Here is a 23,171-nt window from a genome sequence, read left to right as displayed (position 1 = left end):
CACCAGGGGTGCAAATGAGACATTCTCTATTAGATGCAATGCTTTTCTGTATTGGGACCATGATTTATGTCCTCACTTGTTCCCACCTCCTCATATGGAAGCTACTTTTACTTGTTGGTGTCTCAAGAAGGGTGGAAATACACACACACACACACGCACACACACACACACACACACACACACACACACACACACACACACACACACACACACACACACACGGTTACCCACAAAAACCCAAACACAGGCCAACTGTCATGACAATGTGGTTGCCATACATTTTCTGCCTGCGGTTTAACAAAAGTAATTTACTCCAATTACCTTAAAGCTATTCTGGAATGTAACAGTTTATGTCAGAATAATCAGTCCCTCCAGGATTTTGCGGGCTTTTTGGTGGCAGTTTCTGTTCAAAACACCCTTTTTTCAAGAACATTGCAACAAAACTCGCCATGTTTTAAGGCTTGTTTTCCAGTAACATTAAATCAACAAGCTAACTGGCATACTACGAACAAGGAGGGAAGAATGTTAGTCATTTATTGGACCGGAACAATAACAATATGAGAGCAACATATGGGGCATACTAAACAGCATTACCAAAAATGGTGCTAAGAAGGATTATCCTAAATACTTCTCAGATGGAAATGTAAAAAATTACAATTTGAACTTAGTAGTTGAAACTCTGTGAACAGTGGACCAAATCTGGAGGAAAAGATTCCAGATCCCGAGTCAGTTGAGGACTTGAATGACACTATGGACAGAAATCCCAAATGTATGTTCCTCGAAGGTGTGATAAAAGAGGAAATAATCAATATTGCGGAAACATTTTAATCAAAGACCTCAACTGATTGTAACGGAATTGATATAAAAACGATAAAGGTTATTGAAGAAATTTCAGAACCTTTAACATATATCAGCAACTTATCATTTCAAACAGGCAAATTCTCAGATAAAATGCAAATAGCAAGAGTCGTACCAATTTATAAGACTGGTGACAAACTACAGACCTGTTTCTCTACTTCCACAATTGTCTAAAATTATTGAAAAACTGTTTAACAACAGATTAGACAAATTCAAAGTAAGTCGTAAAATACGGCAAGTAGGAGGTGGCTAACAATGGAGCTAATAAGGCCCTCGAAAAAAAACATCCAAAAAGCGCCAAGAATACTCTGTTTACATGTCGTGACCTGAATATTAACAAGCATTGGCGATATTGTTATTATAAGCCAGGGGTAGGGAACCTATGGCTCTCGAGCCAGCTGTGGCTCTTTTGATGACTACATCTGGCTCTCAGATAAATCTTACTTGACATTGCTTAACACGATAAGTAATGAATAATTCCGCTGGTAATCATAGTGTTAAAAATAAAATTCAAAATATAAAACATTCTCATGCATTTTAATCCATCCATCCATCTATCCATCCATTTATTGGGAAATACTGTATTGATGTTTTACTTGTTTTATACCGTGTTTTATACCACATAGAACTACTAAAAGTAAACACTAGATGGCAGTAAAAGCACATACTTATCACATTTGTACACATTTATGCAACAGGGTCTGATTTTTGTTTTTAAAACTGCATTAAAATGCTTAAAATTCAGCTGTTAAATCAAAAGGTTGTCACCCCTATTAGTCAGATTCCTGGCAGAACCTAAACATGATTAATAATATTATAATAATAATATACACTGATAACACATTTTTATTAATTTGATAATCATCTGATTGCGTCTGGAAGTTTTAGAATTCATTTTAGACAGGCTTTATGAATACAAAAGTCCATGTTGTAATCAAAACTAACTTGAAAATCAGTTTACATTTAAAAAAATATATGATAAAACATTATATAAATACAATAAATATATAAACAATATTCATTTATAATGTTCACAATTTGGTTGACAATCTTGACTATTCCAGGACTATCCCAGTAGACAAGTGCAAGTTCTGACAGTTATAACCATTATTAAATATGGTTAATATAAAAAAAACATTTTTGTTGGTGAATGAGAGACAATGAAGGAATATCATCACACTTCAACCACTTCGTCAAGTAAACAATGCTTACTTGCCAATGCAAATGACAATCTGTCCTGGATAAATAAAGGTTCAGTAAATATTAAGGCTGTCAAAGTTAAGGCGTTAACTCGTGCGATTAATAACACAAGACATACTTTTTTCCTACTCTTTGAACCCTGCGGCTAATAAAAGGGCGTGGCTCATTTATGGATTGTTCTTCATTGGCGACCATTATGCAAATAGTTTTCATTAAACACATGCAATGACACTGAAAAGGTGTGTTATTGTTTTTACTATGGCGCCATCTTTTGGACGAGTTTGCCTACTTCAGGTGCTGCTGGCTGAATGCCTACAGTGTTTACTGATGTTTAAAGCTTTGAACTGGAGGTACAAGTGCCGTTCCGTCTTTTAGTCATCCATAGCGTTCCTACTCATATGGATTTTTCATTCAACCTTTGTAAGTTTTACAATATACCTAAAACAATTCTTACCTTCTTAAGTGTCCCACGTGTGATGTCTGTTTTCATGCATATCTGTACGTTTTCTACACTTATAAAACGGTGTGGCTAATCAATTGGATTTTTTTTCGCTGACAGCCATAACAAAATATAAAAATATATATTAAAATAAAACAATCAGACACATTGAATAGGTGTGGTATTGTTTGTGGACGAGTTTGCTTACTGCAGGCGCTGCAGAGTCCTTTAATTTAGTACTTTCAACCGGAAGTAGTGTCGTTCTATTTTCTAGTCGTCTAAGGCGTTTCTACTCATATGGATTCTTCATTCATCACTCCAAACAACATTTGTTGTTTTACAATATTTCTAAAACAATTCTTACTTATTAAAATGTCCCATTGTTTATTATCAATAGCACTATTTCTATTGGTATTCATATTGCTCCATTTTTAGTGTAATAATGCTCATTGTCATTTCTGTATTATTTTTTATTTTCGCTAACTGCTTATTTGCTATTACTTTTACCATCATATTTGTACATGTCGTATTTGCTGATGTTGCTCTGTTGTTGTTGTTGTTGTTGTTGTGTTTGCTGTTGTTGTTTTTGTCTCTCTGTCTAATCCCCCTCTTGTCCCCACAATTCCCTCTTCTGTCTTCCTTTTTTTCTCTTTCTATCCCCTCCTGCTCCGGCCCGGCTGCACTAAATGATAATATAAATACATTTAATAAAGTCAAAATACAAATAAGGCAGCAAGAGAAGTATCCTACACTTCTCTTTTGTAAAGTAAATCTGAACAGCCGATATGGGCATCTACATCTACTATATGATTTGCCTGAGAAGCTGGGCAGGACATTATTAAAAAAATTAAAAAATAAAAATAAAAAATAAAACATAAAAAGTGTCCCATGTGTGATGTCTGAAGGAGCGTTTTCATGCATATTTGTATGTGCTATCGTAACGTAATGAAGCTAGCGTCCTTAGTATTAGCTACTCCGCTAACACGTTTACAAGTGTTTGTGTTAGTATTATTAACTTAAAATGGCATTGTTTTTTAAATGTTTCAGTTTCACAAGTTCCTCAGTAAATGCACCAAAACGCTACGGTGGAGATTGGAGAGCTAGCTTCCGCAGATAACTTCTGTTTTGTTTGATCAGCCATTTTACTGCAGTGTTACAGACACCGTATGGAAACAATTAAGGTATGTAAATAAACATTTACACAATCTTTCTGTGTAAATAGCTCATTTCACAACGTATATATCTGCGACTTATAGTCCGGTGCGGATAATATATGGAAAAATGAAGTGGGTGTGGCTTAAATACCGGTGATCAGGTCAATGCATGTCAGTGCAAAGATGAGGTGTACTCACTGGTATGTTTCACTTCAAAATAAATGCAATATGTACTTTAGACACAACTGTAATCACATTCTTAGCAAATAATTGACATGCATTGAACTAAAAAAAATAAAATAAAATGTTTTCCTGTATGACATTCTAACAGTGTGTGTCTAAGTATTGTTTTGTATGATTTAACTTAGGCATGCAAGTAATTTACTATAATTAATTACGATTAATCAAAATGTGAAAGTGTGATTAATTTGATCAAAAATGTAACCGGATTAAAAGTATTTAAAACATTACTACTAATTTGACAGTACTAAATTATACACATCAATGCTGACAAAATATCATTTATTTTAATTAAATAATTACACGTTTGCATTTGGATTAATCATGATTAATCATTCATGCAAAATTTAAATTAACTTTAAACAACACTCCAACATTTAGACACAAATGCCATTTTATTGTCAGAATGTGATTTAGGAACATGTTTATTTAAATTGTTTACTTGATTCATTTGTTCAAAAATTGGTAAAGAAAAAAATAAAATAAAATAAAAATCAGCACAAAAAGTTATTTTTAAATTTTTGTTTTGTAGGTTAAAGTGTTTTGTAAATTGAGCTCCTGAGTTACTGTTGCTGATCAATTTGAATGTGTTCATTTAATTACAATTTTCAGTATCAGATGGTTCAAGTCGGTCAAAACATTTTTATAGTTGAAATACGGATTTATTTATTTTTTATTTCAGGCAAATCCTTTTCTGTTACAGACTAAAAAAAACAATTTTAGTAAAGTTATCCTTTGTTGTAGTTGATTTATTTTTTTAATTGTAAATAAGGACACAAGGTAATGCAGAGGTGTACTTATAACAATTTTATAGACAAATTATACTATTTAAAGTTGTGGCAGAGAGTGGGGGGGGGGGGGGTTTGAAATGTTTTGTTCTTCCTGAAGGGGGCGTAACAGAACATAATTTAGATGCACTGTGTTAAGGAAACGTGTTACGTATGTCTAGCTTGTGGTCTTAGCTGTTGTGTAGCTGCTAACTCCTAGTAGCCTACAGCTTAGCATGTTTACCTTTGGTAAATGACTTGACTAAAATAAAAAAAGGATGAATAATAAATGTTGTGATCGACTATGCATGATTAATGCGATACTTTTTTATGATTAATCACAGGAGTTAAGTCGTTACTTTTGACAGCCCTAATATAAATACATGAAAACATTGCCAAATGTTTATATACTACATTACCCAAAAGGCGTAGCGCCAAAGACAGGAACAGGAAGTCATTCTGGAGGACATTTGATTGATAAATAGTTGATATATATACACTTTGCTGTTTCTGCTTCGTCTACACAAAAATTTAATTTGACAGTTGACATGCGCGTTAGAACGCTGCACAAGGACAAATTGGCAAACATGTCACTGATTGGTCAAAATGTTTAACCAATCCCTGCGAATTATGCAACATTATGTATTCCTGGAGGGACTGAATAAGTGTCGTGGTTCCATTTTTATCACGTTTGTGGACTTTTTGTATATTTTTTATATACAGTCGCGATCAAAAGTTTACATACACTTGTAAAGAACATAATGTCATGGCTGTCTTGAGACTCCAATACTTTCTACAACCCTTATTTTTTGTGATAGAGTGATTGGAGCACATACTTGTTGGTCACAAAAAATATTGATGAAGTTTGGTTCTTTTATGAATTTATTGTGGGTCTACTGAAAATGTGACCAAATCTGCTGAGTCAAAAGTGGTCAAAAATTCAACCAGAAGCTTGCCAAAAGCTACCAAAAGCGCCTTATTGCAGTGAAACTTGCCAAGGGACATGTAACCAAATATTAACATTGCTGTATGTATACTTTTGACCCAGCAGATTTGGTCACATTTTCAGTAGACCCATAATAAATTCATAAAAGAACCAAACTTCATGAATGTTTTTTGTGACCAACAAGTATGTGCTCCAATCACTCTATCACAAAAAAATAAGAGTTGTAGAAATGATTGGAAACTCAAGACAGCCATGACATTATGTTCTTTACAAGTATATGTCAACTTTTGATCGCGACTGTACATCAACACTGAGGGGCACTGAGGCCCCGGTTGTGACAAAGAGATCTCACACACACACACACACACACACACACACACACACACACACACACACACACACACACACACACACACACACACACACACACACACACACACACACACACACACACACACACACACACATCTCCATACCCAGATTTGAGGCTGACAAGTGCATCCACAACTCCCGTTTGGTGATACTTCACCATGTACTGGTGCATGGAAGGGTAGTTCTTCCTGATGTTCCTTTCAGTGGACCCATTTGGGACGGTGCCGAAGCGGAATGGAGGCGAGTAAGCGTACGGGTTCTGAAACTGTGGGAGAGAGGGATAGCACAAATGAAAGGTTAATAAGTAGGTTCAACAAACGTCAACATACTGTACACTGCATCATTTTGTGAGGCTTTAGTAGTTAATTTAGCCTTGCTGTGTGTGTATTTAAACTATAAAACGGCAATAAAACATATTTTAAATACAGTTTTTTTTGTTACATACATAATTTAATCACTTTCAGTTAAACCGTTGTTGGAAGGAAGGATGCATACTGTGCACCTGGAAATATATACCGATATTAATTTTCTGTACTTTTGTGTGTTAATAAATATTTATTGTTTTCGATAATCAGGCATGTAATTTGAACTTAATGAAAAAGACTGAAAATAAGCCAGGGTTCCGCGATGCCCTGGTGGGGGGACAAGGAGGGAAACTCCCCCTGAAGCTCCTGGTTTTTCAGCAATTGAAAATGCAATTTATTAGCAAAACAAAACACCATTTAAAGATATTTTAGTGTTTAAAGAATTGAGAAATGATCAACAGAGTTGACATATATCAGGGTTCGTACACCTTTTACATGGCCAAATTCAAGCACTTTTAAAGGACTTTCAAGATCAATTTTCCAGTTTTTCCAGTACCCTTCAAAAGGCGAAAACCAGTGTGAATCAATCTGTAGCCTTGTTGGTGAATCAATCTGTAGCCTTGTTGCTTGAGGTCACCAAATGCTGTCTGTAGGAAAAATAGGGAAAATCTGCTAAAACCTAAGCCTAACAATGAACCAACAGTTATCATTGACTGAATGGGGCATAGAAAATGAAGTAGTGTTTCTGTAAACTATTCAATCACATTGGTGTTTGCAAACGTGTCTCCATTTGTGATGTTTTTCAAATGTCTTGTTCTTTTTCTTACTTACAGCACTCAATGACATCGAACTGCACGGATTAATTCACACCGTATTTGTGCTTATATACTGCATAATGTAATATAAATCCTCAAAATGTCAATTTCACTCATTTATTAACAAAACTGTTCCACATTAAAAGAAGGAAAATAAAATAAAGGAAAATATTTTGTTTGTTTCAAAACACCTCAGTCACATTTCATTAAGCATACCTAGCCTTGTAACTGTGGCTATGATAAATAGATTTTTAGTTGAGGGAAGTTCTTAACATTATAATTTATCATTGACAAATGCTCGCTTTTTTCCTTTCATAGCTCCTAAAAACTGTCCGTAATTAACATGTAATCTAGCGCTGATCTCACAGTTTAGGTCTAGCATGTACCAAAGGGTTGTAAAACTAAACTTTAGCTAACATTAGTGAACTTGTAGGGCTAGTAATCCCTGTGGCTTACCTTTCATATGACTCGAGAAAAGCTGGATTTCCTTTTTGCATACTTTGCAGCAGGCTACACGTGGATTTGGTCCACGTTGTATCCAAAGTTTGTATTCGTAATTTTCCATCCAATGTTCATTAAAACGACAACCTCCCTGCACTACTGTCCTCTAGGGGGCAACACATAGCCGGACAACAACCTAATGTAAGGGCTTGTGCAAAGCCAACAGATCAAGCGTGTAGCTTTCATTTTTAAGGAGATTTATCTTATTTTTTTTCTCCATTTTATAATTAGCCTATTGAGTCAGACTGCCGAGAAATATGATGAACATTTACAAGCATTTACAAGCACTTCCCCCAAAATTCTAAAACATTAAAATCCAAGCATTTTCAAGGTTTTCAAGCACCCGTACAAACCCTGATAAATACTTACCCCATGCATCCAAATGAATCACTATGTCTGTTTCAGTCACTATGTTACTTAGTCACTACAGTAATTCAGTGGCGGGCCATGCCTTTCCCACCTAGGCCTTCAGTGGTATCCGACTTCAATGATTACCTCTCAAAATACCGTAATTGATGTCACCACATGACCATTGCTGGAGAAATACTATACAGGAACACATTTACGCCCTACTGCGTATTGAATCACCTCAGCAGTGTCCAAAACGGGTTATTTTCTGGCACATTTAAAAATCAATTAAAACACATCAGCAATTAAAACATATCGTATGTGGTACTGTCAAAATTGAAATTGAATAAAACATATTAAACGTGAAAAAATAAAATATTTGAACTCACAATTTATAGGACCTATTCGACGTCAATTAAGCCAGTGGAACCCCTCGTCGTCGGCTGATTTGAGTGGAAATGGCAAGCATTTTCCCATTTAATCGCCAGAACAGCTGAGCTAGCCTCCGGGGTTGACCGACATCGTTTCACAAGATTTAATGTCTCTTTAATTATCCTTCTAGAAAATGGCCTTGCAGATAGTTGAATAGGATAATAATGATATTTAGCTGAAGATGTCAAGAAAAGATTTCACTCCGCCCGATCAATGCCATTTTTAATAATCCTATTAATTTTGAACACACACACATGTGAATGAAGGGCATACTTAGTCAACAGCCATACATGTCACACTAAGAGTGGCCGTATGAACAACGCCAACACTGTCATAAGCATGTGCCATATAGTAAAACCACACTAAACAGCAATGACAAACACATTTCGGGAGAATATTTGCACCGCAACACAACATAAACACAACAGAACACATTCCCAGAATTCCCTGCAACACCAACTCTTCTGGGACGCTACAAAATATCTGCCACCTAATCAACGTTTTGTTCTCTTTCTCTGCTATCCCGGTCTGGTTACGGTGAAACACTTCCACTTCCTGCTAAAGTGAAACTTGTGAATGGATACTAACTTTGGAATGACAAGTGAGTATCCAATCACAGTCTCGTTAACATCAGGCTACCTAGATAGGCTACTGTCAACAACGTTCGATCTGATTGGCTATCGCAACTGTCTCTCAACTCTGTGTGTTCTCAAATTCATCAGCTAACGATCCCGATGAGTATCCAACCACAGGACCCGTAAATGTCACGTTCAACCTTAGGCCTACAACTTGGGATCTGATTGGCTATCGCAACTGTCTATCAACTGTATGTCCCTGTTCGCTTACAGTGCATGGACGTCCGCATTGTTGATACTGAAGGCTCCGGTAGATGTCGTACAGCATGGCAACATAAGCTAGCTGAATTATGATTTGATACAAACTAAAACTAAAAACAACAGCACTGGAAGGAGCATAATATGACATGAAGAGAATATGAATACTTTTAGATATTTAGGGAAAGTAAATTAAAACATAATTTTATCTTTAATTATGATCATGATTTCTGGTTATGTTAGGCCAGCAGAGAAGGCCTTGCTGGCCCTGACGGCCCACTACTGCAGTAATTACAACTTGTGTTCACATCCACAGGAACCACATGGGTTAGCCTACTCTATACAGTATATGCAACATTACTAGTGTTCACTTCACAGCCACATATGGTTCATCTAGTTATTTACATTATTCACACATTACTATGTCTGTTTCAGTCACTTTTATTTAGTCACTACAGTAATTACAACTTGTGTTCACATCCACAGGAAACACATGGGTTAGCCTACTCCATACAGTATTTAGAACCTTATTGGCGTTCACTTCACAGCCACAGACGGTTCATCTTGTTATTGACATTATTTACACATTACTATGTCTGTTTAAGTCACTATGTTATGTAGTCACTACAGTAATTAAAACGTGTGTTCATATCCACAGGAACCACATGGGTTAGCCTACTCTATACAGTATTTACAACCTTACTAGTGTTCACTTCAGAGCCACAGATGGTTCATCTAGTTATTGACATTATTTACACATTACTATGTCTGTTTCAGTCACTATGTTATTTAGACACTACAGTAATTACAGCTTGTGTTCACATCCACAGGAACCACATGGGTTAGCCTACTCCATACAGTATTTGCAACCTTATTGGTGTTCACTTCAAAGCCACAGATGGTTCATCTAGTTATTGACATTATTTACACATTACTATGTCTGTTTCATTCACTATGTTATTTAGACACTACAGTAATTACAACGTGTGTTCACATCCACAGGAACCACATGGGTTAGCCTACTCTATACAGTATTTACAACCTTACTAGTGTTCACTTCAGAGCCACAGATGGATCATCTAGTTATTGACATTATTTACACATTACTATGTCTGTTTCAGTCACTGTTATTTAGACACTACAGTAATTACAACTTGTGTTCACATCCACAGGAACCACATGGGTTAGCCTACTCCATACAGTATTTACAACCTTATTGGTGTTCACTTCACAGCCACAGATGGTTCATCTAGTTATTGACATTATTTACACATTACTATGTCTGTTTCAGTCACTATGTTATGTAGTCACTACAGTAATTAAAACTTGTGTTCACATCCACAGGAACCACATGGGTTAGCTTACTCTATACAGTATTTACAACCTTATTGGTGTTCACTTCAGAGCCACAGATGGTTCATCTAGTTTTTGACATTATTTACACATTACTATGTCTGTTTCAGTCACTATGTTTTTTAGACACTACAGTAATTACAACTTGTGTTCACATCCACAGGAACCACATGGGTTAGTCTACTCCATACAGTATTTACAACCTTACTAGTATTCACTTCACAGCCACGGATGGTTCATCTAGTTATTGACATTATATACACATTACTATGTCTGTTTCAGTCACTGTGTTATTTAGACACTACAGTAATTACAACTTGTGTTCACATCCACCGGAACCACATGGGTTAGCCTACTCTATACAGTATTTACAACCTTACTAGTGTTCACTTCACAGCCACAGATGGTTCATCTAGTTGTTGACATTATATACACATTACTATGTCTGTTTCAGTCACTATGTTATTTAGACACTACAGTAATTACAACTTGTGTTTACATCCACAGGAACCACATGGGTTAGCCTACTCCATACAGTATTTACAACCTTACTAGTGTTCACTTCACGGCCACAGATGGTTCATCTAGTTATTGACATTATTTACACATTACTACGTCTGTTTAAGTCACTATGTTATAGTCACTACAGTAATTAAAACTTGTGTTCACATCCACAGGAACCACATGAGTTAGCCTACTCTATACAGTATTTACAACCTTACTAGTGTTCACTTCACGGCCACAGATGGTTCATCTAGTTATTGACATTATTTACACATTACTACGTCTGTTTAAGTCACTATGTTATAGTCACTACAGTAATTAAAACTTGTGTTCACATCCACAGGAACCACATGGGTTAGCCTACTCTATACATTATTTACAACCTTACTAGTGTTCATTTCACAACCACAGATGGTTCATCTAGTTATTGACATTATTTACACATTACTATGTCTGTTTCAGTCACTATGTTATGTAGTCACTACAGTAATTAAAACTTGTGTTCACATCCACAGGAACCACATGGGTTAGCGTACTCTAAACAGTATTTACTACCTTACTAGTGTTCACTTCAGAGCCACAGATAGTTCATCTAGCTATTGACATTATTTACACATTACCATGTATGTTTCAGTCAATGTTATTTAGACTCTACAGTAATTACAACTTGTGTTCACATCCACAGGAACCAGATGGGTTAGCCTACTCTATACAGTATTTACAACCTTATTGGTGTTCACTTCACAGCCACATATGTTTCATCTAGTTATTGACATTATTTACACATTACTATGTCTGTTTCAGTAACTAGGTTATTTAGTCACTACAGTAATTACAACTTGTGTTCACATCCACCGGAACCACATGGGTTAACCTACTCTATACAGTATTTACAACCTTACGAGTGTTCACTTCACAGCCACAGATGGTTCATCTAGTTGTTGACATTATATACACATTACTATGTCTGTTTCAGTCACTATGTTATTTAGACACTACAGTAATTACAACTTGTGTTTACATCCACAGGAACCACATGGGTTAGCCTACTCCATACAGTATTTGCAACCTTACTAGTGTTTATGTCACAGCCACATATGATTCATCTAGTTATATACATTATATACACATTATTATGTCTGTTTCAGTCACTATGTTATTTAGTCACTAAAGTAATTACAACTTGTGTTCACATCCACAGGAAACACATGAATTAGCCTACTCTATACAGTATTTACAACCTTACTAGTGTTCACTTCACAGCCACAGATGGTTCATCTAGTTATTGACATTATTTACACATTACTACGTCTGTTTAAGTCACTATGTTATAGTCACTACAGTAATTAAAACTTGTGTTCACATCCACAGGAACCACATGGGTTAGCCTACTCTATACAGTATTTACAACCTTACTAGTGTTCACTTCACAGCCACAGATGGTTCATCTAGTTATTGACATTATTTACACATTACTATGTCTGTTTCAGTCACTATGTTATGTAGTCACTACAGTAATTAAAACTTGTGTTCACATCCACAGGAACCACATGGGTTAGCCTACTCTAAACAGTATTTACTACCTTACTAGTGTTCACTTCAGAGCCACAGATAGTTCATCTAGCTATTGACATTATTTACACATTACCATGTATGTTTCAGTCAATGTTATTTAGACTCTACAGTAATTACAACTTGTGTTCACATCCACAGGAACCACATGGGTTAGCCTACTCTATACAGTATTTACAACCTTATTGGTGTTCACTTCACAGCCACATATGTTTCATCTAGTTATTGACATTATTTACACATTACTATGTCTGTTTCAGTAACTAGGTTATTTAGTCACTACAGTAATTACAACTTGTGTTCACATCCACAGGAACCACATGGGTTAGCCTACTCTATACAGTATTTACAACCTTACTAGTGTTCACTTCACAGCCACAGATGGTTCATCTAGTTGTTGACATTATATACACATTACTATGTCTGTTTCAGTCACTATGTTATTTAGACACTACAGTAATTACAACTTGTGTTTACATCCACAGGAACCACATGGGTTAGCCTACTCCATACAGTATTTACAACCTTACTAGTGTTTATGTCACAGCCACATATGATTCATCTAGTTATATACATTATATACACATTATTATGTCTGTTTCAGTCACTATGTTATTTAGTCACTAAAGTAATCACAACTTGTGTTCACATCCACAGGAACCACATGAATTAGCCTACTCTATACAGTATTTACAACCTTACGAGTGTTCACTTCACAGCCACAGATGGTTCATCTAGTTATTGACATTATTTACACATTACTACGTCTGTTTAAGTCACTATGTTATAGTCACTACAGTAATTACAACTTGTGTTCACATCCACAGGAACCACATGGGTTAGCCTACTCTATACAGTATTTACAACCTTACTAGTGTTCACTTCACAGCCACAGATGGTTCATCTAGTTATTGACATTATTTACACATTACTATGTCTGTTTCAGTCACTATGTTATGTAGTCACTACAGTAATTAAAACTTGTGTTCACATCCACAGGAACCACATGGGTTAGCCTACTCTAAACAGTATTTACTACCTTACTAGTGTTCACTTCAGAGCCACAGATAGTTCATCTAGCTATTGACATTATTTACACATTACCATGTATGTTTCAGTCAATGTTATTTAGACTCTACAGTAATTACAACTTGTGTTCACATCCACAGGAACCACATGGGTTAGCCTACTCTATACAGTATTTACAACCTTATTGGTGTTCACTTCACAGCCACATATGTTTCATCTAGTTATTGACATTATTTACACATTACTATGTCTGTTTCAGTAACTAGGTTATTTAGTCACTACAGTAATTACAACTTGTGTTCACATCCACAGGAACCGCATGGGTTAGACTACTCTATACAGTAGATACAGCCTTACTAGTGTTCACTTTACAGCCACAGATGGTTCATGTAGTTATTTACATTATATCTACATTACTTTGCTTCATTCACACATTACTTTGGCATGTTTGCTTCGATGGCTCAGACATGAGCCTTCCTGGAAAATCTCTGAGCAGCTTGCATTTTCCTTTTTGTTTCTGCTTTAGTTGATTCTGCCTTGGATTTTATAGCAAATTTCTGTCTCTTTGACTCCTCTCCACTTCTATCTGGTCCAAATGCAAAAATCATAAAGAGTACATACACTGTTTATTCGATTAGCTAACTTCCTTTATACAAATATCTTGCAGTCATGTTGTTTATGTCTCAAAATGATTCAATGTCAAAATATAAACAGTAGGAATAATTAACACAATTCAGAGACTATCTTGTTGTAAAACACCAATGGAAATTAAATGTAGCATTGAAAATTCCCTCTTCTCTTCTTCGATTCGCTCGTCATCAATTGGGATGTCTGTTGTTATTTCCCTTCCTGGTTCGATGACCCACCCTATCTTGTCTCTGATTGGCCTGTCCCTAGTGTTTTGCCTGAATCTTAACTAATCATGACTAATCATAGTAAACGAACCAACCAATCATGGATGTTCTTATACGTAAACCAACCAATGAACATTACACTAGCATGTAGCTTAGCTAACCGCTACATGGTCTTTTCAAAGCCAACAAAGTAATTGACAAAAAACACTCCTAAGTAAAGTAAGGCTCTACTTTTTCAAAAATGCACTAACCTGATGCTAATATACATTGGCTTTGCTATCGGCATGCTACTGATTAGCATTGGCGAGTGTACATGGCGATTTCAACATCTCCGTATTTCTCAATGACGACTACAACTAAGATACACGCTACAATCAAACAGCTGGTGCGTAATAAGTACAATACTTACAGTATTAACACTCTTTAGGGCGCAACAGAAAGCAACACACCATAAACTATACACTACAGCCATGCAAATTATTGTCATACTTGCAAATGAGACTCAGAAATGTGATAACACAAAATGTAAAAACTGGACAGCAGTTATCACAATCAGCTAATTTTTAAATGTTGCAATAAAAATGAGACTTTATCATCAAAAACAATTTTGAGTTATAAAACACCAAAAATTGATAGTGTTAAATAGGCGTGTCAAAAAAACCAAATCGATTTTTAAATAAATCACAATTCTTATTTGTAACGATCCTTAATCGATTAAAAAAAATCAAATATTGATTTAAGAATAAATAAAACATTTTTTTTCTTTCCAAACCGGCAAATGGTATTGTTGGAGTGGACGCCCATATTTGCTGTACGGGTAAGTAAGTAATCAAAATATGTCTATTTTATGGAGGAATGTAGCTAATCATAGAACTGGCACAGCAACCACGGCAACTGCCGTGACCGCCGTCGTCATTTCCCGTAATGCCCCTAAAAATTGACCAACATTTGGGGCAAAAACATGCCGTGACCGCCCTTGACTTTTTACTTGTTAATGGACGGTTAGTAATACCGTCTAATTTTTTAATTACAGAAAAACATCATTTATTAATGCATTTTAGGAAACACTAAGTCAGGCGCAGGCGCACTAGCGTCATTTGGCTTGATAATCATAAAGAACAAGCTACACAGAGTTTGCGGCAGATATTTCCTCTTGGAGTAAACGGAGCTAAGCGCTTGGTTTAAGGTAATTTTCCCTCACTTCCCGGTGTGTGTTTAAGAGCGCACTGCTGTGTTTAGATGGAGACAGGTGTGGACAAAATTGGAGACGAACGCACTTATCCCCACACTAAAAGTATACAGGGAAGGAGAAAACTATTTGATGTTGCTTTAATTATATCAATACAGCGTTCATCAGCTGCTGTAACAGAGTTAATGAGGTAAGGAAACATGCAGCTGGTGATGTGTCGTGAACGTTGTCACAACTTCTTTATAAAGTCTTTAGTTTGTTTACTGGGATGTTCAATCGTCCTTTATTTTACTGCAAACTGCATCAGTGTTCAAAAACCATCAATGCTACCTCAAATGTTTTGGCATCTCATCGAACTGAACGAAGGCTGTGGATATTGTGTATTCGATGTGAGAGGTATCACTCTGGGTTTGTTTTTTTTTCGTTGGCCAAACTGTTGTACTGAAACACGAGGGAGGCGTTGGAAAAGAACAAAGCTTGTTTATTAGACTTCATCTTCATTACCCGAACTGCTTTGTGTTTTATTTTGATATTACAAAGTAAACGCCATGTTTTTTTACATTACTTGTGTTTTTTCATGTCACCAAAGTATTACTTCAAAAATCATTCATGTGTCACAGCATTTTGTTCATGTTTTATTGTGTATAATTAATTCCTATTCGACATATTTGTGGTCAATCTCTTAATGGATTTGTCCCAATAAAGCTTCTACATGTACATACCAATGTACATCACTTAAAAAAATTATTAAAACAAAAAGTAAAAAAAAAAAACTCCCTCCATCAAAATGTAAAAATAGAGAAAATGACAAAAAGCTGACAAGTTGATATTATTAAAGAATACAAAAAACTAATATTTGTCTTTAGATATATGGATAACGTTTATCTATAGCCTTTTTATTAAACACCACAACACATGGACAAAGAGAAGACCTTCTGGAGGAAAGTTCTGTGGTCAGATGAAATAAAAATTCAGCTGTTTGGCCACAATACCCAGCAATATGTTTGGAGGAGAAACGGTGAGGCCTTTAATCCCAGGAAGAACATTCCTACCGTCAAGAATGGTGGTGGTAGTTTTATGCTCTAGGTCTGTTTTGCTGCCAATGGAACTGGTGCTTTAAATGGGACAATGAAAAAGGAGGATTACCTCCAAATTCTTCAGGACAACCTAAAATCATCAGCCCGGAGGTTGGGTCTTGGGCGCAGTTGGTTGTTCCAACAGGACAATGACCCCAAACACACGTAAGAAGTGGTAAAGGAATGGCTAAATCAGGTTAGATTTAAGGATTTAGAATGGCCTTCCCAAAGTCCTGACCTAGACCAGTGGATAATGCTGAAGAAGCAAGTCCATGTCAGAAAATCAACACATTTAGCTGAACTGCACCAATTTTGTCAAGAGGAGTGGTCAAAAATTCAAGCAGAAGCTTGTGGATGGCTACCAAAAGCGCCTTATTGCAGTGAAACTTGCCAAGGGACATGTAACCAAATATTAACATTGCTGTATGTATACTTTTGACCCAGCAGATTTGGTCACAATTTCAGTAGACCCATAATAAATTGATAAAAGAAACAAACTTCATGAATGTTTTTTGTGACCAACAAGTATGTGCTCCAATCACTCTATCACAAAATAATAAGAGTTGTAGAAAGTATTGAAAACTCAAGACAGCCATGACATTATGTTCTTTACAAGTGTATGTGCAACACTTGCCTTGACCATAAAAAGTTAAAATTTGAGGCCTGCCAATGTTATTAAAAAGTATTGATTACGAATTGAGAATTATTCTGAATCGAGAATCAATCCTGAATCTAATCGTTAACCCCAAGTCAGAAAACTAATTGAATCGTGTGGTGCCCAAAGATTTACAGCCCTTCTGTTGAGTACCGGTACCGATTCCCAGGTACCGGGTATCGTTTTGAATATGAACGGCACTACTGCCAAAGAGTCCGGGGTCTCACCCAAGGCCGACTGGGATAGGTTCCTGCTGACCTCTGACCCTAAACAACGCAAGTAGTATCAAAGTTACTGCCGTAAAAGTGTTGCGACGGTTAAAAAAACGGAAGTTGTCCGTAAACATGTGCATTGTGTCATCAGGTGGAAGGCGAGCTACTACGGCGTCTCCGTCCTTCCTCCTGACAAGCCCGGTCTCAGCGTGACGGCTCAGACGGGGAAGGAGCAGATTGGAACTCTAGAAGCGCTTTAAAGAGCAGAATCATCCACCGCTAATGGAAGTTGGAGTGATAAGATCTGCTTTTTATTTGTTGAAGGCTTCTAAAACTAATCCTGCCCTTGCAGTTAAGGACATCATACATGGGAGTTTTACTTTTGTAATAGATATTGCTTCTCATTTTGCACAACATTTCTTTCATGGATTTTTCATTTTTGTCTTGCTCTACTCCCCTCATGCCACCTTATTACGCAAGTCCTGCTGTTATATAAGCACACCGCCTTTGTCTATGTCGTCCATCTTTTACTGCACACTACAGTGGGTCTGGCTTCACTTTTGCCTCGTTTTCCAGGTGACTGAGGCCAAATATGTTATACAAACAAAGACACATACATACCTATGCACATACACACGATTATTCATACATACGTACATACAGGTATGTATGTACTTACCCACTTACATAGGTACCTACGCTCCCACATACATAAACAAATACACACATTCACTGTACATACAAACATACATACACTACCGTTCAAAAGTTTGGGGTCACATTGAAATGTCCTTATTTTTGAAGGAAAAGCACTGTACTTTTCACTGAAGACAACTTTAAACTAGTCTTAACTTTAAAGAAATACACTCTATACATTGCTAATGTGGTAAATGACTATTCTAGCTGCAAATGTCTGGTTTTTGGTGCAATATCTACATAGGTGTATAGAGGCCCATTTCCAGCAACTATCACTCCAGTGTTCTAATGGTACAATGTGTTTGCTCATTGGCTCAGAAGGCTAATTGATGATTAGAAAACCCTTGTGCAATCATGTTCACACATCTGAAAACAGTGTATAGCTTGTTACAGAAGCTACCAAACTGACCTTCCTTTGAGCAGATTGAGTTTCTGGAGCATCACATTTGTGGGGTCAAATAAACGCTCAAAATGGCCAGAAAAAGAGAACTTTCATTTGAAACTCGACAGTCTATTCTTGTTCTTAGAAATGAAGGCTATTCCACAAAATTGTTTGGGTGACCCCAAACTTTTGAACATCTACACATACTGTAAATATATAAGCACATATGCATACATACACTTATGCATATAATCACATTTCATCAAACATATATATATATATATATATATATATATATATATATATATATATATATATATATATATATATATATATATATATATATATATATATATAAACTGGGTAAAACACGACACACCGATAAATCTTAACCTATTGTTACCATAACAATCTACAAGTTTAATACAGTTTGCTTCTCTTTCTTCCCCTCCATTTGTCTGCTTTCTTTTGTATGTCAAATTATCATTACATATATGTATTGTTGCATTTGAAACAATTGCATTGTTGATAGTAGATGTAATTATTGTTATTGTTCATTATCAATAGTGCTATTTCTACTGGTATTTTCTTGCTCCATTTGTAGTGCAATAATGTTTATTGTCATTTCTGTGTTATTGATATTTATTTCACTAACTGCTTCTTTACTATCACTTTTACTATTATATGTGTACATATTGTAGTTGCTGATGTTGTTGTTTAAAAATCAATTTAATAAAGCCACATAGAAATAAGACAACATGAGAAGTATCCAACACTTCTCTTTTGTAAAGTAAATCTGCAAAGCAGATATTATCATCTACATTTTTGCCTCGTTCCTGTAAGAATCCTGCGTGTGACTGAAGCATTAAGGCAGGGGTGTCAAACTAGTTTTTGCTGAGCATGGTTGCCCTCAAAGGGCCGCTGATAATGGTGAGTATTAAATGAGTATAAATGTAAAATAATTTGCTTTATGATATTATTATGCAATTGTATACGCTTTTGATTATGTTTATGCACCTTCTCTGTAGACAACCGCCATAATTTTACCATATAATGTACACGTTTTTTTAACAGCATATTATTAAGTGGAAAAATGGTAGCCAGTGGTTTTTTTATGTGAAAATTCTGGCGATTAAGCGGTACTTTTTTTTACAGTAAAATATATGGTTGTTGTTTTTATAGTGTAATGCTGTAAATACAAAAATGGTGCTACTGTTTTTAACAGTAAAATATATGGTTGGTGATGTTTTTATGGTGTATTACTGTAAATAGAAAAATGGTACCATTGTTTTTTACAGTAAAATATATGGTTGTTGTTTTTTTTGGTGTATTACTGTAAATAGACACATGGTACCACTGTTTTTTTTTACTTTAAAATTCTAGCAACTGAGCAGCCATTTTTTTTTTTTACATTAAAATATATGGTTGTTGATGTTTTTATGGTGTATTTGTCACATACGGGGGTGCAGTTTGCTGCGGTTCGTTCTCTCAACGCAACAATGGACGGCTCCGGACGACAGCGTGTAGGTAGGCTTTGGTTTATTAACATATATAATCCAAACTACCAACAGTACAGGCAACACAACAAAAAGAAAGACAGGCGTGCCTAAAACACGAGAGGCTAATCACCTAAACAGACGCTATGACATGGAACTACAAAACTTACTTGGTACAGGTGTGACGCAAAAACAATGACTCCACACCGAGTGACCGGAAAAGGCAGAACTAAATAGAGTCTCTGATGAGTAACAGGTGCGCGTGCAGGGCAGGTGAAAATCAAGTAACCATGGTGACCAAACAAACTCAAAAGAAGTCCAAAACTAACAGAAAACACAAAAACATGATCCGGACCACGGATCATGACAGTATTATTGTAAATAGAAACATGGCACCACTGTTTTTTACAGTAACATATATGGTTGTTGTTTTTATGGTGTATTATTGTAAATAGAATAATGGTACCATTGTTGTTGTAGCTTTTATGTTGTATTACTCTAAATAAAAAAATGGTACCATTGTTTTTTTACAGTAAAATACATGGTGGTTGTTGTTGTTTTTTTAATGGTACCACGGGTTGTTTTTTTTTACGTTTCAATTCTGGCGAATGAGCAGCCGTTTTTTTTACAGTAAATATATGGTTGATGTTTTTATGGTGTTTAGTGTAAATAGAAACATGGTACTACTGTTTTTACAATACAATATATGGTTGTTGTTATTTATATGGTGTATTACTGTAAATACAAAAATGGTACCACTGTTTTTACAGTAAAATACATGGTGTAAATGTTGTCTATGTTGGCCCTGTGATGAGATGGCGACTGGTCCAGGATGTACCCCGCCTTCTGTCCGTGTGCAGCTGGGATAGGCTCCAGCACCCCCGCGACCCCGATAGGGACAAGCGGTAGAAAATGGCTGGAATGGATGGGTGGTTGTTGTCTTTATGGTGTATTACTGTAAATAGAAAAATGGTACCACTGTTTTTTACAGTAAAATGTATGGTTGTTGTTTTTTATGTTGTATTACTGTAAATAGAAACACGGTAACACTGTTTTTACGTTAAAATTCTGCCGACAGAGCGTCTAGTTTGCTACTGTAAAATCTATAGTGGTTGTTTTTTCAGTGAAACAGCACCACTGTTTTTGAACAACAACATTCTGGCGACTGCTTTTATCTTTTTTTTACCGAAAATCTATTGTGATTTTTACAGTGTACAATATAATGGATGGCTTGCTTTGAAACCATAAGTCAATCAGATAGTTATTCTTATATTAACAAAAAAGGTTTGTAATTTATGATAATATAATATATAATAACTAATAACAACAAAACATGAAAATAATAGTTCATAATTACAGATTAGATCTACCATGCAATCTAAATGTATACACATTTAACTAAATTTAGCAGTAACAACATTATTATTACAAATTCATACATAAGTACAACCTAAACTCATACCCATGTAATTTAAATATTTTATAACATATAATATTTCTTAAATTATTTATTATTTATTGTTTGTTTGTTTAAAATATATGCACTTGCATGCAGTATGTGCATTTTTTCTGTCAAAACAGAAGGAAGGAATGCATTTAGTAAAAAAAGATGAGGTAGTTTATCATTTTTAGGTGTTCACAGGCCACATAAAATGAAGTGGCGGGCCAGATCTGGCCCCTGGACCTTGACTTTGACACCATTAAGGAGTGGGGGTTGGTTAATGTATCCAGGACTAGTTGCAGTGTGCTCAAACAACCACCAGGTAGCATCTGTGAGTAGATAATACTGTATCATCTATGTCTCTTTCGGGCTTATCAGGTCGGTCGTTCAATCTTTTAGTGAAGGATGAGCAAAAACTAACCTAGACCCGATGCAACGTACATTCCGATCAATTTTTTAAAATATTTTTTGCGTTACAGTCCGACAAAAAAAAACTACCAATGGGTGTAATATTAGTAGAGATCCGACATTGATATAGTCCGATATTAGCAAAGGAAAGAAAACAAAAAAGGTACAATCGGGAAAGGATTCATATTCACATGGCCCCGTTCCTGATGGAATCTCACATGAGATAAAGAAGGGATTAATCATTTTTGCAATGCATTTTTGCATTGCATTTTTGCAAATGATGGAAAGCGCCACTTTACATAGCGACCAAACATTTTTCTCTAATGCACACTACTAAAATCCTCTTATGCACACTGCTGAAATTCTGTCACACACTACTGAAATCCTCTCACACACACTACTGTTTATTTTTCTCTCATACACACTACTGAATTCCTCTCTTACACATTACTGAAAACCTTTCACACACACTACTGAATTTTTTTTCTCTCTTACACACTACTGAATTCCTCTCATACACACTGCTGAATTTTCTTTTTTCCTCATACACACTACTTAAATTCTTACATACACACTAATAAATTCAGTAGTGTGTGTGAGAGGTAATTCTGAATAATGTCCCTAACGGCCCCTCATAAAAAGTACCCATCCTTAATGTGATTAGTTCAAGTACTTTTGAAAAATTGAGTTATTTGCATAAAATTATAAATCCACTGTAGTAGTTTATGAGGGGAACGTCCATAGCGTTTCTACTCGTATGGATTCTTCATTCATCACTCCAAACAACATTTGTAAGTTTTACGATACAACTAAAACAATTCTTACTTAGTAAAGCGTCCCAAGTGTGATGTACACTACCGTTCAAAAGTTTGGGGTCACATTGAAATGTCCTTATTTTTGAAGGAAAAGCACTGTACTTTTCAATGAAGATAACTTTAAACTAGTCTTAACTTTAAAGAAATACACTCTATACATTGCTAATGTGGTAAATGACTATTCTAGCTGCAAATGTCTGGTTTTTGGTGCAATATCTACATAGGTGTATAGAGGCCCATTTCCAGCAACTATCACTCCAGTGTTCTAATGGTACAATG

The 23,171-nt window shown here is 35.7% G+C and overlaps 1 protein-coding gene across 2 annotated transcripts in view; it reads right to left on the bottom strand.

Annotated features, from left to right (window-relative positions):
- grin2aa (glutamate receptor, ionotropic, N-methyl D-aspartate 2A, a) overlaps window positions 1–23,171 on the bottom strand; it is a 485,324-nt gene that overhangs the window by 68,180 nt on the left and 393,973 nt on the right. For both annotated transcript variants that reach the window (XM_062050498.1, XM_062050497.1), the window contains one exon: window positions 6,081–6,241. In XM_062050498.1, coding sequence (XP_061906482.1) covers window positions 6,081–6,241 — 161 coding nt within the window. The remainder of the gene's footprint in view (window positions 1–6,080; window positions 6,242–23,171) is intronic.

This window comes from Entelurus aequoreus, linkage group LG06 (assembly GCF_033978785.1).
Source record: "Entelurus aequoreus isolate RoL-2023_Sb linkage group LG06, RoL_Eaeq_v1.1, whole genome shotgun sequence".
NCBI classification, from domain to species: Eukaryota; Metazoa; Chordata; class Actinopteri; order Syngnathiformes; family Syngnathidae; genus Entelurus; species Entelurus aequoreus.
Note: the sequence above shows the minus strand (reverse complement) of the source record. Positions and strands in the feature narration are given on the sequence as shown.